The sequence below is a fragment of the Populus alba genome, chromosome 13 (genome assembly GCF_005239225.2).
Source record: "Populus alba chromosome 13, ASM523922v2, whole genome shotgun sequence".
Classification (NCBI taxonomy): Eukaryota; Viridiplantae; Streptophyta; class Magnoliopsida; order Malpighiales; family Salicaceae; genus Populus; species Populus alba.
This window is the reverse complement of record NC_133296.1, coordinates 7,639,284-7,656,561: the sequence shown is the minus strand read 5'-3', so window position 1 is coordinate 7,656,561 and position 17,278 is coordinate 7,639,284. Positions and strand designations below refer to the sequence as shown.

General features: G+C 31.7%; 1 protein-coding gene across 5 annotated transcripts; it reads right to left on the bottom strand.

The window, feature by feature from the left end:
- Nucleotides 1–304: 304 nt before the first annotated feature.
- On the bottom strand, nucleotides 305–14,471 carry LOC118053542 (uncharacterized). Of its 5 annotated transcripts, none has more exons than XM_073403956.1 (8): nucleotides 14,150–14,471; nucleotides 13,916–14,017; nucleotides 13,725–13,839; nucleotides 12,590–12,705; nucleotides 11,848–12,036; nucleotides 11,086–11,228; nucleotides 9,868–9,947; nucleotides 5,678–6,238 (listed from the first exon to the last, which is right to left on the bottom strand). In XM_073403956.1, exons 1-8 carry the CDS (start codon nucleotides 14,272–14,274, stop codon nucleotides 6,152–6,154), a joined length of 957 nt encoding a protein of 318 aa, XP_073260057.1. In that variant the 5' UTR covers nucleotides 14,275–14,471; the 3' UTR covers nucleotides 5,678–6,151. The 5 variants fall into 5 exon arrangements, with proteins under 5 accessions (XP_034920718.1, XP_073260057.1, XP_034920717.1 ...); XM_073403957.1 differs by having other exon boundaries at nucleotides 6,101–6,238; nucleotides 9,868–10,008; XM_035064827.2 differs by lacking the exons at nucleotides 5,678–6,238; nucleotides 9,868–9,947 and adding an exon at nucleotides 305–698.
- Nucleotides 14,472–17,278: the final 2,807 nt, after the last annotated feature.

Below are 17,278 nucleotides of genomic sequence, written 5' to 3'. Positions count from 1 at the left end.
CTTTTAAATTGTCACAAGGGTAAAATTAAATTGATTCCTAAAATCAGACTCAATTAAGGGTTTAATTAAACAAATTCAAAAGATTGAGAAATGAAATTAAAAGGAAAATTAAAACCCTAATTAATCTAGGGTTATCAAAACGACACAATTTCATTTAAATAAAATATTTTGTTTTGACCCAAACAATTTATTTTGGTTTCTATTTTGTTTAGTCTTGAACAAAAAAATAATAATAATAGGGCCAAACTTATCAAAACTTTTGTTTTGGTTCCCATTTTATTTAGTCCTAAACAAAAAAATAATAAGAGGGTTTGATAACTCGTCATCTGGCTGTTATTGATATTCTTCTCCAAGAAAGCCCTAAGAAGACCTAGTTTTGTTGCTATCTTTCAAGGTTAAAATCTCCCTCACCTCTCCCCCACTTCGAACAAGAAACACACCTCCCTCAAGCCTTGATAGTGTACTCCTACCCAAATCAAACAAAGGTTTTTTTGCAGCCATGAAAGCGCTGTTATAAGAGGCTAACACTCTCACCCCAACCAGCTATGCTTGCAAGAAACCACCAAAAAAATAGTTATTTTACTTCCCTTGTCAGCTCTCAAACACTATAGGATGATCCTCAACCTCGATGGATGGCTAGGATTCAGTCTTTGACATCAAAGGGTGAGGTTTACCCAGCTCATAGCCTCTGGATGATCCTAATTGCCATTTAAAAATCCATGTCAAAGGCCATAAAAGAGAGGGGAAACCAGAAAACTACACACTTTTATGTTGCTAAACCTGAAAGCCCTAAACCAAAACATTAGCCAACCAAGAAAAACAATAAAAAAACCTTAAGTAAGTCACCCTTACAAGTCCAAAGTTGGTTCAGAAATCCCTAGCCAAGAAGCAATTTTGTTGGAAAAGGTATTCCTTAAACTTTGATGAGGGGGTGTAACTCAATGTATAGAAAAATCGAATGAAATTCATTCTATTGACAATTTCAAAAAACTGTTCATACTATAAGTATAATATATGCTGACGATCGGGCAAATGTGCACCCATTGTCTAATGGTTTAGGACATCTCTCTTTCAAGAAGGCAGCGGGGATTCGACTTCCCCTGGTGTAGAGTATTATGAAAGGAAGTTAATGGAGGATTCTTAAGAAGTCTATATTTTTTTCTTCCTGGGTTGATACCCGAGTAGTTAATAGGGATGGACTGTAAATTCGTTGGCAATATACCTATGTTGTTTCAAATCCATCTTGACCCAATAATTCACTGATCCACCATGAAATGATATAACCCCTTTGTTCTTTCGAAATGTCTGATAAAAAAAAAGTAATAGAAAGAAAAAGGAGCTACACCCCCTCCCTCTCTATTTAATTTGTCTTTTAAATTATTGCTCAAATGTATGTTTAAGCCTCCATTAAAGTTATTTGCTAGTTTAAAAACCATGATTTTTGAAATGTTTAAGCATGCTTTGGAAATAGTTTATATATACACAAGTTTTGTTAGATTGTATTGTTTAATTTATTTGAATATGATAATGGTATGACATATGATAATGTCTAATGTTGTTTTGCATGCTTAGATGTTTAGTTAGTCAAATTTGAAGTCATGGCATGGTATGTTAAGTATTGATGTTGTTATGGATTAAATTGTTTTAGGGTAGTTTGTTGGGTTAATACAAGTTGTTTAAGCTTCAAGTTAATAGAAATAATCAATGGAACAATTTTTATGCATAAGGAGATGCAATTTTTCCTTGTTGTCATTATTGGCTTTACTTATTGTTTTGCTATTGATTGTTTGTTTCTTGTTGTTTTGGATGGGTTAAACAAATTATAGTGAGCATTATAGGGCTAGAGTTATAAAGCCTAGGTTGCTTTTCTGGGTTTTGTATATTTTTTGGATTTTAAGTTGATTCAGGGTTTTATATTCATCCGTTGAAGATTCTTTTAAATCCATGATTTTCATGTCTTTTTGGTTAATTATTGTTTCTTGACATGTGTATAAGTTTGTTGATCATTAATATAAAGTCTAAAAGGCTTAAAAACACTGAAATCTTGGCATTTTATCTTTACTTCTTTGTTTTGTATTTTTCATAAAATCCAATAATCATGACATTTAGTTGTTTGTTATGTTAATCCAAACCTAAAGTCTTGTTTGAATGTTGTTCTTAAATGCCTTTATGCCTCTAATTTGACGTGATCTGGTTTGGTTTTAAATCTACAGTTTCTAGGTTCTTTATTTTGTTTTTCATGTTCATCATCGATTTCCAATAAAACCCCTAGATTGATTTTATTTATTTTTTTCTATTTCTAGGTTCTGTTTTGTAGTTTAGGTGATGGGCAAGGAAGCCCATCCCACGTGGCTGGGATAAGCCAATTCTAAGTTGTGTTTTTGGGTGTAGGTCTCAGGCTAGGAACCCTAGCCCATGTGGCTGAGATGAGCTTATTCTTGAAATAATAACATATTTGACTAGTTAAAATTTTATCAAAGACAAAAATATATTTTTGTATTCTGAAGGCATGTTTGTCAAACACAACCTTAAAACAATTTATTAGCCTCTAAATATTAATTTTTCAATAATGTTTATTTTCTTATTTTTTATGCTTTTTCCAAACAAGCCCTAAATAATCTTCAAAAATTATATAAAAACAAAATTAAAGGACCATTTTAAAAAACAAATTGGGTCCCTCGTATGTTTTTTCAATAATTTTGCATGTATTAAAAACATCAATTTTTCTCTTAAATTTCAAAAAAAATCAAAAACTCCTCATTTCAAAAATATAAAAAAAATATGTTTTTTATATGCATATAGACAAATTCTAAAACTTTTCCATGCATATTTTATGTGTGTGTGTGTGATGTTTTTTAAAAATACAAAAATAGGTATCATAACTAGTTTATGATTATTAATTAGAATTTGGCCAAATTTTTCAAAAATACCATAAAAATTAATTTTTTTAATTGATATTTGGGGTATGAATTTTACAACGTGATGCATATTCCTAATATTAAATTAAATGAATTAATAATAATAAATGTTAGAAATTTATTGTAGACTTTATTATTTGAGGGATATGAGATTAAAGATACAAAGTAGGAATACAAGCGATGTTAAATTTTGGGCCCTAGAATGGCTAGGATTTAGCCCGATGAGGTATAAATTTTTTCACAAAAAGAGATCTGTCTTGAACCTTAAATATAACAATGAATAAAAATATGACTTAGAAAAATAATCAATTAACATACATCTTACTATAAATAAGCTGCACTAGAGGTTATGCATTTTCACTATGCACAATTAGTCTTTTTATTAAGATTCACGCAAATCATAGGTTTTCTAATAACCATAATATTAGGTAACAACTCCTTTAAAATCATAATTTTATAATTAATTTCAAAACTTTTTTATTTAAGGGAAAAAAACCTATTATTTGATGTCGTGCATATCATGAAATTTCATGGTGAATATTATTGAGATATCAATGATATGGGATTCCAAATTAATTGGATTGATGAATGAGATATAATTAAGTAGATCACATTGATGTTTACATATACATACATACATATATATATATATATATATGAAATTTCATTAGAAATGTTAAAAATTCCTGTAATTTTTTTCAATATCATGACTGAATACATTGTTAAAAGTTAATATAAATATTAGATCCTTACACAAGACTTATTGAAAACTTGTGACTATAGAAAAAGATACGAATCGTACTCAAGATCCTCATACTCCATTAATAAAGACAAATTATTATACCGGCAATCAATGAAGATGGATTGAGACTCATAAAAAGTGTTGACGATAAAAACAATACTAGTAGTTGTCTAGGTGATCAGATTTGAGCTTAACTGGTTGTATTTTGATTGGAAAATGATGAACAAAGGCGGTTAGTTTGAATTTAGATGGATTAGGGATTGTTTGTTCATATTTTGTGATGGATGGTAAATGGTTGTTTTGCATTAGGGTTTGTGATTGAAAAGTTTCTAGGAGCTGTTGGTGTCGGTTCTTAGATTGATTTGCTGGTATGCTATTAGAAGAGATGATTAAAAAGGAAGAACAAAGATTCTTCATGGCGGAAAAGGATAGGAAAAAGATAAGAAAAAGGGATCTGCATCAAGTAAACAACATTAATGGCGTCTCAGCTAGGGGATCAGCATGCACTCAAGTTATTTCTCTACATATTTCTCCCTCTGTTTTCTTATTTTATTTGTATATTGATCAAGAACTGCTTGTGCTTTCGGGTGTTCAATCATTCTGACGGACAACGAATGTTCTTGATTCCTCATTAGTTTAGGTTAGTTGTCTTTCTTTGATCATTATATTCTGATAGATAGTTCAATTACTGTATTATGCCACTTATTAACGTCATATCCCAAGGGAAATTCTTCTTTTTTAAGGAAGAAAAAAATAAAACCATGAATTCTTGATGATGAAGACAACACAGCGCATGAGACTAGCCCTAAAACCTGTCGGCAAATTCTAGTTTTTTATGTGGATTGTGATGAAACGCAGCCATGGGAACATAGCGATGAGAGATTGTCAAGAACAGATGAAGCAGCGTGATGAGTTTCCTACGGAGCGTATTGTCAACGTAGTCCCTGCACAGTAATCCTATACGGATTTAGAGTGTGTTTGGTATTGCGGTAGCTTTTGTGGTTGTGGTTTGAAAAAAGTTGTTTTATAAAAAGTACTTTTAGTTGAGGTTGGTTTGAAAAAATAGGTGTTTGGTTAAAACTGTGGTTGAAACTGAGGTTGAGTAAAAAGTAGTTTAATGTGTTTGGTTAAAAAAAAATGCTTTTCAAATTGAGGTTATAAAATATATATATATATATATATATATATATATATATATATATATTGTTTTTAATTTAAATATTGTAGATTTAATTATTGTTATTACATCATGAAATAAATAATATTTTATATAAAAATATTTTTTATTGTTTCATTAAACCATTTACAATTCCATCACGTATAAAATACATCCGATAAGGACTATAGTTTTATTGGTTTTGTAAGCGCGCAACAACATCAGGTAAAATATCATCAGAAATAAAATTAGGATTGTGATCAAATTCTACAAATATTACGTCATCAAACGATCTTCTTCTAATTTATATAGTGTTATTGGATAATGTAAAACACTAATTTTTTAAAATAAAACACAATTAAAAATAAAAAATATTTTTTTTTACTAGATCAGAACCAGGTCCGGTATTCACTGTTCATGTGAACAGTGGAAGAATTCTCCACTGTTCATATGAACAGTGAAGGAACTCTCCACTGTGCACTTAAGTGAACAGTGGAGAGTGAAATAATTTCACTCTCCACTGTTCACTTAAGTGCACAGTGGAGAGTTCATTCTCCAACATGAGAAGACGCAGGTAGGATCGCAGGAGAAGAACGCAGGAGAAGCAGATAAAATCTACTTCTCATGAGCTGAGGTTCGACCTCAGTTATTAGGTGGGGCCCATGTAAAAAAATAAGAAGTTTGGATTAACCAAACACTTTACTTCAGCTTTTGTTTTCAACCGCTGCCGCAACCGCAGCGCCAAACGGCCACTTAGTTTATCAACACTTCCATGGATTCACACATCGTTGACCTGGTCTATGGATGAATGGACAACGAAGCAGTAAAGTCATTTTTCAATGCACATCGATGCAGTAAAACTATAGCAAAGTCTCAAGTTTTATTGAAAATCAATTTCATTTGATAAAAAAGAAAAACTAGGAAAGAATTACAGACATGTTTGGAAACACAGGTGTAACCACGGAGCACCACCCCGGCATTTCTAAACAGTTGCTGCAACCAAAAATAAACACCCCGGAAAGAATGTGCAGCTAAAATTAACAGTGACGAGTCAAGTTGACTTATTTTCTTCACTGTTGATCTCGCATTACTTTTCCATCTATCTCCTACCCTGTACATGCATCAAAACTTAATAATTTTCCACTTCCACGTAAGAAGGCAAATCATAAGGTGACATCATAAGCCTATATGACCTATAGCTTCCACAGCAATGCACAACTTGTATTCAGAATGAGCATGTTTAGGCACTTAGTGAGATGGAGATGATTGAAGAAAGCTTGAATTTGCGGACTTTAGCGGAGTTCTGTGGCTCAAACAGAACCTCTGTACTTGATCTTACGGTTTCTTCCTTCCACTCAGAAGCTGAAGCCCCTTCACTTCGATAATCACGGCCAGAGTACAAAACCTGGAGCTTTGAATTGGCTGCAGGTGTTCATTGAGTTTTGAACAGATAAGTGAAAAGGCAAAACCAAGCAAAAGGGCATAGGTTGTCAGAATGTGTGCTTGTTCGACATAAAAATTACAAATGCATTATAGATCTTTGGTTACTATAATAGGGATGAGCTTAAATATACAGAGAGGAAGTACAAAAAAAGAACAGTTAAACAAAAACATTGTTTTGGTGGGGTGTGAGTGTTAAGCAAGTCTGGATGATGAGTTATTGAGGTTGTAATTTAGAAGAAAAAAAAAAACAGTTAGTTAAAACTGCTCTGAAATAGATTTTTGCATGTAAAATATATAAAAAGCGGGTTTCATAAATAAAAAACATGTTATTTTAGCTTTTACAAAAACAAGGTTTAAAACCCAATTATACATGGAACCAAAATAAAAGGCAGAAACTACCACAATATGTAATGGTCTCTTGGTATGAGATTGTTTAAGAACTCACTACTCATCATACAACAGCAGTACTATAGCACAAAACTATTTACAATCCTGTAAGTGTTGTGCTTATGACTGTTCACACTCGTCTTAGCTTGTCTGGATCAATTTATGTCATTCCTACTGGAATTTTTAAGAGTACTCAGATGGCATTTTACAGTTTGTTTTATTTAATTCTAAACCAAAATTTCGAAATAATTATAGCGTGAAAAAAAAAAATTATGGTTCAAAAGCTCGAAGGTTATAACCCTATCACTATTTACTATTGTGGAATTGGAGAAAATCTTTGATTTTTTATAAAAAATCTTAATCATCTAAATGTTCTTAAAATAAACTAGATATCTTTGTTTAAATTATATAGACTTAAAACCTTATAAGAAATTATTCCCAATTAAAATTTATATTAAAATCTATTAAGCATTAGTATTTTTAAATAGTAAAATACTAATTAAATTGAAAATCCTAATCTAACTATAAAAAAAATAAATCCAAATACAATAAAATAAATAAAAATAATCTCACACAGTAACTTCCAAACTTTATTTGAAAGCTTTTTTTGTTTTTTAATCATCATGAAATTTTAAATTGATAAAAAACGATGGCTTCAAAATCAACTGTCAAAATTTCAGTTTGATCCAATGGTTTATGTTTGATTTACCAAACTGCATCTTGGACTCTTCTTAAACTTCTCAAAACCTAAAATTCTTAATCATTAATGAATTAATACAATAAAAATTACTATGTCAAGAATATAAAAGAGATTTCCCCATGATAGTCCCCTTTACTTCATAAAAACTTGCCCTGTGAACTATTCCACTCCAAAAGAACAAATACTTCAAATATAGCATTATAGCCAACATATTCATGAAATAACATGTCTTTGATCTACAAACTTCAAAATTTAATTTATGATACATGCATGCTAAGAAAAAAAATCCATATTTCATTATATGTTTTGTTCCTATGAAATCCATTTGGTTCCTTCACACATTCTGTTTTTTCAAACTCAACCTCAACATCATCTATGACTTTTAATACTACAACCTTTTAATGCTACAAACCTTTGTATATAAAAAAACTTCAAGAATCTTTCATAATATCTTTAGAAGAATTGCCAGAAATTACCATGTCCTTGTTTGCAATATCTTCCAAATTACTACAAGATACTAATTTTTGAGCTTTATAGATTTCTTCTTCAATATTGGTTGATGAAACATTGACAAGTAGAGTATTAGTTGCAGTAGTGTTGTTTTTATCAAAGAGGTGATGTTGAAAATATCTACTTTGAAGAGACGACACTTCCTCCATATTTTTCTTCCTTTCTATTCAAGAAGGTTGAACCAAAAGCAAATAATAACAATCTATTTGCTTATCTACCCAAATATAAAATGTCTTCATAATTATTTTATACAGACTTCAAAATTAACGATTGTCTCAAATCTTTCCATGGAGTTAAAGCTTTACACGTACAAGCTCTATATCTTAGAACTTCAAACCCCCATTCTTTAGCACCACAAGAAAGTCTGGAAGTGACAAGCCATATATTTTTATAACAAGAAATCTTATTGAAATAAAAATGTTCATCTCCTTTTCACAATCCCTATTTGTGTTACTTATTAGCCAAGCTAGACCTATTATGGTTTGCTCCAAATGATCCATTATATGTTCCAGAACTAGTGCAAAACAATCTAGTATATACTTGTGAGCCCTCATAGCACCTCGGAGGGCCTTCACTCCTGCACCACAAAGTGGGTTGCTACCATCTTCGTCCATCAAAAAGGCCAACATGCTCTGATACCAATTGACATGGCATATAGCATGGATAAAAGCTAGGGTTCTCAAGTCCTAAGGTTACAGCCCTAACACTATTGAGGAATTAGAGAAAATCTTTGATTTTTTATAAAACATTTGAATAATATGAATGTTATCAAAATAAACTAGGCATTTATATTTATGTTTGTTAGATCTAAAATCCATATAGGAAAACTAAAATCATTTGCATAAAATTATTTCTAATTAAAACTTGCATAATTAATAGAATCTATCTAGCATTATAATTTCTAAATAGTAAAGTACTAATCAAATTGAAAGTCCTAATCTAAATAAATAAAGAAAGAAAGAATTCAAAAAAAAAAGGTAAATAAAAACAATCTCAGACAATAACTTCTGAGCCTTATTTGCAAGCCCTTTTCTTATCTCCAATCATCATGAAATTTTAACCTAATAGAAAACATGGCCTTTAAAATCTTGTCAAAATTTTAACTTAATTCAATAGTTGGATTAAAAGTTATGCTTGATTTATGTGTCTTGGACTGTTCTTAAACTCCTCAAGAACTAAAAAACTTGAGCATTAATGAAATGATGCAATAAAATATAATGCAAAGAATATTGAAGAAATTTCTGCATATCATCATTGACTTTTGGATCATATATCTTTAGATGGTGCTAGGCTTTATACCAACAAGAGAAGTTAGGATTTTCCATTATATCTTTGTTGATTTTATGCTTCCTATGAAAATAAATGCAGATCTGATGCAAACATTGAGGCACTAAAAATCAACACACTGGCTCTAGCTCTAACTCTAATCTAGATAACCTTAAGGTTCTTTTCTTTTCTATCCTGCATCCCATTTTTTCTTGGTTACTACATGCTCCACGTTTCATGTTAACACACATTTCGAAGGATAGAGAAAGGGCAACACACTTTGGCCTAAATCTTCAACCTTCTAATCCGCCTTCCCATCTACTACGATATATCATCATACTACTGTATCAAATTCATCTATACTGCACCCAACCTAAGTCTCACCATCACCACAACCCTAAACTTCTACTTTTGGGGATAGATACACTGACATGCAATCATCATTTGCTCCAGTTTCATTCTTTTCACTTCAAAAGGCTTCAAAATTTTAAGTTACTAGGAAATCAGGTCACATGAAATTCGAACAATTACATTTAATTGGTTTAATAATGCAAATATTAAACAACTCTATAACAGGGTTACGTTATAAAGTTAAAACATTTAGGAAATCCTCTTATTTACAGGTATGCTCAAAGCTAGGCAATATACTACATGCACTTGGAAGACATGAAAAGGATCCAGTTTGGATGTGGACAAGAGTGAAGTGCTTTGGAATCAAAAAGTCCATTTTAGTACATGACAATACCTTTTCAAAGTAGTGTTTGTCCTCAACTTTGATTGTAACTACGGGCAGATGCAGAAGGATGAGAAGTCCAGTCATCGAAGCTATCCATGACCCAAAAGAGAGGTAAGAAATCACTCTTCCAAGCAGGAGCAGAACAAACCCCTTGTGAAAGGAGGAGATGCTAAGATACAGGTTCCAATTAGCTTAGCTCAATTGTTAATAAGAGGTCAAAAGACTTAGAAGTAGAAGGGCTAGGTCTCACTCTATTCAAAAGTGAAGTCACTCAATTGAAAGGATGAGAAGAGACGAGGGAGATCCACTAGTTTTGTTCATAATAATCTTTTTCCCTGAAAGCCTTCCTAGGGAGGAAGGGTTTGCTTTGTCAATTTAGCACAGGCTAGGAAAAAGGCTCCTAATGACTTGAATTCACTACAGAAAGATGAAGAGTTGGCTAAAATAAGCACTAAAGACTTTTTTAGAGATCTCTTCCAAATCAATGGTATCTCTATCAAAATCGTGAGCAAGTAAATAAGGATGCAGATACAGCTAGGAGGTTTGCCTAAAAGAAGCCACCCTTGAAAAAGTGATTGTATTAGCTCCTTTAGCTATTGTTCTTGAGAAATGATTGGGTTTGGTCCATTCCTCGAAAGAAGTTTTGATCATAATTATAAAACTAACGCAAGGCCAGGATCACAGGTCAGAAGGGTCAATCCGAGTAGACCCCCTAAAAATCTTTTTTAAAAAAAGAGATCAAAACAATGATGTTTTCAACCAAAAAAGTTTTTTTCAAAAAAAAAATCAACAAGTTAAGGGTTGGGTTTTACCTGAGACAATTGAGTCGTGGTTCAACTTGGGTTTTTGACCAGGCCAAGTCGGGTCACTCATTCTATTTTTTCTTCAGTCCAAATCAATCCAAGCCCTAGTTTGGCCAGGTCTCAAATATGGACATTTAGGAAATCCTCCTATTTACAAGTATGCTCAAATTTGGACAATATCCTATTTCCTTGATGATACCATAAAAGAAACTATTCATTAGATGTTGCGGTTGAGGAGAATCCAGGATTTGCCAATCAATTGAAGAGCCCCTAAAATTAAAGAAAAGTTTACATCTAAAAACCCATATTTCTAGCACACTAATCTTAATGCAATTATCTCAGGTTCCTTTTTGAAAAAAAATATCATTAACAATCAATATTGTTTCCATAAAAAGCAAAGTAGAGGAAATGTTGGAGCGATTACCTAGTCCAAACATGCTCGTCTTTTGAATGATCAAATGACTAACTTTCGATCTTTTGATGTTCCTCAAAGCCATGGTATCTTCTTGTTTTCCTTTAAACTCCAGAAATTCTCCTAGGACATATTTATTACCCTTAAGCTCCAACCTGCATAGAATTGGAAATAGTTGTTTTGTGTCAAGTGTAAATCACAGCATAGCATAACACACAGCAAAATCAAACTGATGAGAATTGAAGTTAGTTTATGGCTTCAACTTGCATGAATGGGAAGGGACCTGTCGAGGTAACTGTAGAATAACAGCGTAAAAAACAGACCACCATAAGAACTCAAATTAACCTCCTTTCTTAGGGACACACTACACACAATCAGCTTCATCGTAACAATGTTCCTGGCTCAAGCATCCATTTAACCAGTGTTCAATGAGCCTCTGAAATCATAGGGTGTGGAATCTAGCAATTTGTGAACCAGTAGAACATTTAGAATGATTACTGTCGAAGACCACCTCTCTTTGTACTTTTCTAGTTCCCTAGTCCCTACTTGACAATCTTGGCCCAGAAAGCATCAAAGAACTGATAACACAAATAATTACATATTGAAAGCCAGATATTCTACTTTCCTCTTTTTTTCCCAAGGACCTGGTATGCTTAATGATGTTAATCCAAGCTGCTGGAAATCACTTTTTGACCAAATACACAACAATGCTGAAAGAATGCACTCGTAACCAGAGAGCAGGAATATAAAAATCTTAGGCACAGAGCAGCAAACCTGTCCCACATAGGAGCTGTGCGGAGAGTGAAGTTGAGTTTCTGATGTATAGATTCCTGCATCTCCTTCTTTCCACCACGAAAGGCACCCTTTATCCAACCAGAAAATAGGCCTTTCGGTTCAGGTTTCAGCAGTACCCATTGGTCATGGGTAATAACCTCGGGTGGAAAATAGCCTGAATGGATTGTACTGCGAAGAGATGATTCAGATACAAGAAAACACAAGTATATCCAAATACTAATGAATGAAAAAGCATGACAGAAACAACCTGTTTTAAAATCAACAAGTCCATAATAAGGGGTCCCATTTTTTTCATTGGGTCCAGGTAGAGACCAAGGAGCACAACAGAAATGCAACATACTTCAGAGAACAGAAGCATTTCACACTGGAAGACAAGATTGTAATCTTATGTTGCTACTAACAACAAAAATGGTACTTTAACTCGCGCAATCTCAATTTATAAACTCTTCCAGTCCACTTAAACCTAAACAAGAGTTCGATCTAGAAATTTATTGCTGAAGTTTCTTTATTCAAGAGGACTTTTCAAAAAAGCATAATATTAGAAACATAACCAAATGCACAAACAATTTCATCTGGCTTGCTCCTTATCAGGTCAGAAGTGAGTGTGTGTGCGCGCGCGCGCGCGCGCAAGTCAATTTGGGTATATACTTCAATCATTTAGTTTTTCATTTTGAGTCAACTAAACTACACAGCTTACAATACATATGTTTTGAACACATACTGCAAATTAGGATTGGGAAGTACAACTTTGCAAGACAAATATCCGTCAGCTAGAGCCACTCCCCTTTGTTCAAGATATGATTCAAGAATTGAAGCTTGCTTTTTAGTCTCCTCCACCTGAGAAAAAAGAGATTAATATTCTGATCAAACAGAGGCCAAAAACAAATTCATGTTTTTGCACTGGAGTCAAAAATCCATACTCTGTTATAATACAAGTATCTAGAAACAAATATACAAGATATTATTTTGGAGCAATAGCAGTATCCAAAAATTAGCTTGCCAAGCAACTATAGCAAAGGAACATGAAACTGTAAGCATAGAAATAGATACAATGCCAATAATTAAAGATGTTGCAGATGCTAGATCAGTTGGTTGCATTAGATATTTTTATTATGACAAAAAAACTAACAAAAATATAATGATGCTGATGTACAACTGTTATGCAATCAATCAAGAAGTTTATCTGCTGATTTTATTGTATTTTTTCTTTTCATTTTAAGACATAGTTATTTGTGTTGTCTGTATAACATTGAATAAAACAACGCTTGTGTCTCATGGGCTGAGTAATAAATACAGTAGGGTTGAGTCTAGAGCATAGTTGCTTTCGTAATAGTTCATTGCAAAAGCTTTGGACAGTAACTCATTTTCTATAATGTATTTATTCTTCATCTATTCTTAAATAAAATTTCTTGTGCCATTTTTTGTCAGAAAAAAAAAGGATATTGGACTAGGCAGCAATAATTGGTTTTTTATTCAATCCCTCACAGTTCCAAGAGAGTTTATTTCTGTCTATTGGAATCCATAATTCAGGGAGAAAAGGAAGGTAAGCTCCAGTAACTGCATTTTTTATCCCATTTTGGTTAAATGGTTAGATTTTCAAAAGAAGGATCAATCGCCTTCTTAACCCCTCCTGCCGCAAATATCAACAAAGGTTCAATGTTGGGCCTCTTGGGACAATGGCCTTGCTACTTTTCCCCACCAATTCTCCCATCCCAAGTACAATTGGTATTCAGTCCTAGGTCTCTTCCTCGGTGCCAAAACAGTTTTACAAACTCAAACCAACAAAATGCACCATGAAAGCTATTATAATCATATATCAGAGTAATTAACTATCCAAGAAAGAAAGAAAAGCTTACAGGATCAGGATGACGCTCTGGTTTGTGTCTACCTTCACCTTCACAAACCCAGCTGCCATCACCACTGATTGATACAAATCCCGAGAAATTCTCGACAGAAATCACCACTGCCTCACTGTAAAGTCAAATCAAAACAATAATTCTTGTTGTCTTCATAACATATACAATTTTATCTTAAAATTTTCATTTACCCTTTGGTGACAAGAACTATATCTATATTTTGCCTTGAACCAGTGTCAGCATCCGGAATTCGGAGCCCTACATAAACCTTTCCTCCATATAGCTTTTCAAGCCTTCAATTCAAAGAAAAAACACAATAAAAATAAAAACCCAATTAGCTCTTGATGATGATTAATGTTAAGAAAAAGAAGAAAAAAAAAAACAAGTTTGAAAATCACTATATGCAGATAGGTACAGGTACGTACTTGTTAGCAACGTTGAAAAGTGCATTGGTGTCAGAGGATTGGACCTCTAAAACGTCGTCAGCGTCGGAGAAGAAGCATTTGAACAACTTGTAAACGATCATACCACAGACGATCTCTAGCCACATGATGATTCTATGACTTATCAACCAAGGAGTGTTCGAGTCTCGTAAAAAAGAATTTTCTTATCTTGTAGGGAGAGAAAGAGAAACCTCAAGAGATTTCTCCTCTTCTTTTTCTTTTTTACGTTCTTTAAGAAAATTGGTTTGCTTTTTTCTTTTGTTTATTTCCGTTGGTGGGTTTGTGACGCCGAACACACTGAATCGTACAAGGTTAAAAGAAAACAGATCACATCAGAAATTTGAAGTGATGTTTGCTATTGTTTTCGTTTTTCTTATTTTTTATTTTCGTTTTTTAAAATTTAAAAACATGATATGATAAATTTTTTTATTATTATTATTATTATTATTGTGGAGATCTGGATCAACTTATGCATACCTTAATTAATTTCAAAATTCTAAAGTTTAATAATCATGTAAATATATATCAAATAACTCTAAGGTAATATGAAACTCGAACTAATGATTTCTAAGTAATAAACTTAGAACCTAACCAATTAAATTAAACTTTTAAAGTTTGTTTAATTTTTTATATAATCATCATGGGTGTTAAGAAAAAATCAATCAAAAAAATTAAAAAATATTAATTAATAGAAAAAAAACAAAAAAAATTATTTTAAAAAAAAAAATCACCTCATCCAATTGAATTTTAATTTCACAAAACTGAAATCAATTGAACCAATTCAACCAAATTTAACCTAATTAAAAATACAAAGGATATAAATAGAAACTTAATTAAACCCTAAGACTTTTTTTCCTTTTATTTTTGTTTCAATGCCACCCCTCTTGACCCCTCTCTCTTTCTCTCTTATGTAATTCCTTATCACTAGCTTGTTTTGCTGCTCTTAACTTTGATATTGAAGATTCGATCACAAGATTTGTTGTACAATAGGCTGGTCTTGGTTCGACCACTCTCCCTTACCTTGAGCATTGGAATAGGCAGGGAAGAAAAAAGGATTGATTTGAACAAAGTTTCGGAGAAGGGATATAAATTACAATTACAACATTTACTAAAAAGGATCAATGTCCTTTCACCGTTTACTTAAACATAAATTATTATAGATTAGAGTAATATAATGGTGGAATTGTCCTTGCCAAAAAAACTTGTTAGGTATTTAGTTGGAGGTAAGGTTTTTTTTTTCATGGGATACATTTGATATTGAAAAAATAATTAGAGACGAAATAATCTATTTGAGCTTTTTAGGGTGAAATATAAATGCTAATTTGCCCTTCTAAAAACAAAATTTTAACTTTAAAGTTGGGAGCTTCTTTTATCTTTTCCAAAAAAAAAAAAAAAAAAACACACAATGAAAATATAATCATGCCCCTAAAGGAAAATATGCATGTTTTCAAGAGCTTAACTGTCTTTTTCTTTGATTGAAATAGTTCAAATATGAAAGTACCCTTGGATTTTATATTTCAAATATGAAATATGTTAGGGTGTTTATGTCATTTTCATATAAATTATTATTTATATTCAGAAATGATTGTCAGACACTTGAGTCTGATATTGCTATCAAGCCAAAGGAAAGAGAAAAGGGCCTTTTAATTTGATTTTAATTAATATCCTTTCTCTAATTTTTTAAATTATTTAGTTTATTATTTAAAAATAAATTTTTTGTTTGGTATCTCCAAAAGTTTATTTTATTGTAATTTATACATAATTTATTTTCCTACTAAATTTAAAATTGAAGAGTTATATTTGTATTATGCATTTATAAGAACGAAAAATAATATATATTTAGCAACCATAGTAAATCTTCAAGATAGATAAAAAAAAATGTATAAAAAAAAGATGATTTCAATAAAATATTTACATTTATATCTATCTTTTACTATTTACCTGAGAAAATTAACTTTTTACTCTTATCTTTAATTATCATTCAAAATTAATTTATTAAGTAATACAATTTTTGTATTTAGCAAGCATAGTAAATCTTCAAGATAGATAAAAAAAAAATTATATAAAAAAAGATGATTTAAATAAAATATTTGCATTTATATCTATCTTTTTTTATTTACCTGAGAAAATTAACTTTTTACTCTTATCTTTAATTATCATAAAAAATTAATTTATTAAGTAACACAATTTTTGAATTTATTATATTAAACAGAAACATATCTTTCCATTTCTTAATTAAAAAAATTCATGATATTAAATAAGTGAATCCATAATGTCAATGCCTTCTTATAAAGAGCTTAAGTCCGGCATTGATGCTATACTCAGGCACACAGGTCTGACATGAGCATATACCCAGGTGCTTGGATATGGTGTGGTAGCCTAACTCAAGTGTACTAGGTATAGTGTTGTAGCCAGACTTAGGCTAGCTTGGTTACCATATCCAAGTACCGTGAGTCTAGCATGATCACCAGACTAAGGCACATAGATCTGACTTGGTTACCAAGCCTAGATAACTTAAGTTTTATATGTTTACCAAACCCAAAAAATATGAATCATGATTATCAAACCCAAGACACATGGTCTTGATAATTACCCAAATCCATGATAACATGGATCTGACACTTCCAACAATAATTGCAATAACCATTTATATTATTTACGCACGAGTCATTTGTATAGAGATTTTTATTCAACTTGGGAATTTTATCTTTGGCTCATAGGTTTAAAAGTCTTATCCTTGTCAAGTCAAAACAAAGACATAGCTCAGTAGCAAGCCATTTAATAGTCACCACTTGTCTTTCAGAAAAGTGGTGAGTTATTTTTTTAGATTTTCTTGTTGAATTTGTAGGTGTTTCCAAGATTTTTCTTACTTTGTAATTATTTTTTTTGTTTCTTTAAATGTTGTACAAAACTAGAACTCCCAAGTTATCTATATTTTTAGTTTGATTCAGTTTAAATTTTTCAAGAATTACTATTTCCAATTTAGTTGGCTTTGATGGTCAAAACTGGACCGAACCAAATTGTGAACACCCATGCTATCATTATATATTTTGAGAGTTAAATGGGGTTTCAAAAGTAAAATATAAGCATGAATCTTGGAGTTTAAGCTAA

Bases quoted from the DNA above. Each gene is read 5' to 3' on its own strand.
- LOC118053542 (XM_035064826.2), bottom strand. From the start codon at position 14,274: ATGTGGCTAGAGATCGTCTGTGGTATGATCGTTTACAAGTTGTTCAAA. The intron at 12,037-12,589 runs GTATGTGTTCAA...ATCTCTTCGCAG, and splicing joins CTTCCCAATCCTAATTTGCA to TACAATCCATTCAGGCTATT. The intron at 11,229-11,847 runs GTTTGCTGCTCT...AATTCTATGCAG, and splicing joins ACAGCTCCTATGTGGGACAG to GTTGGAGCTTAAGGGTAATA.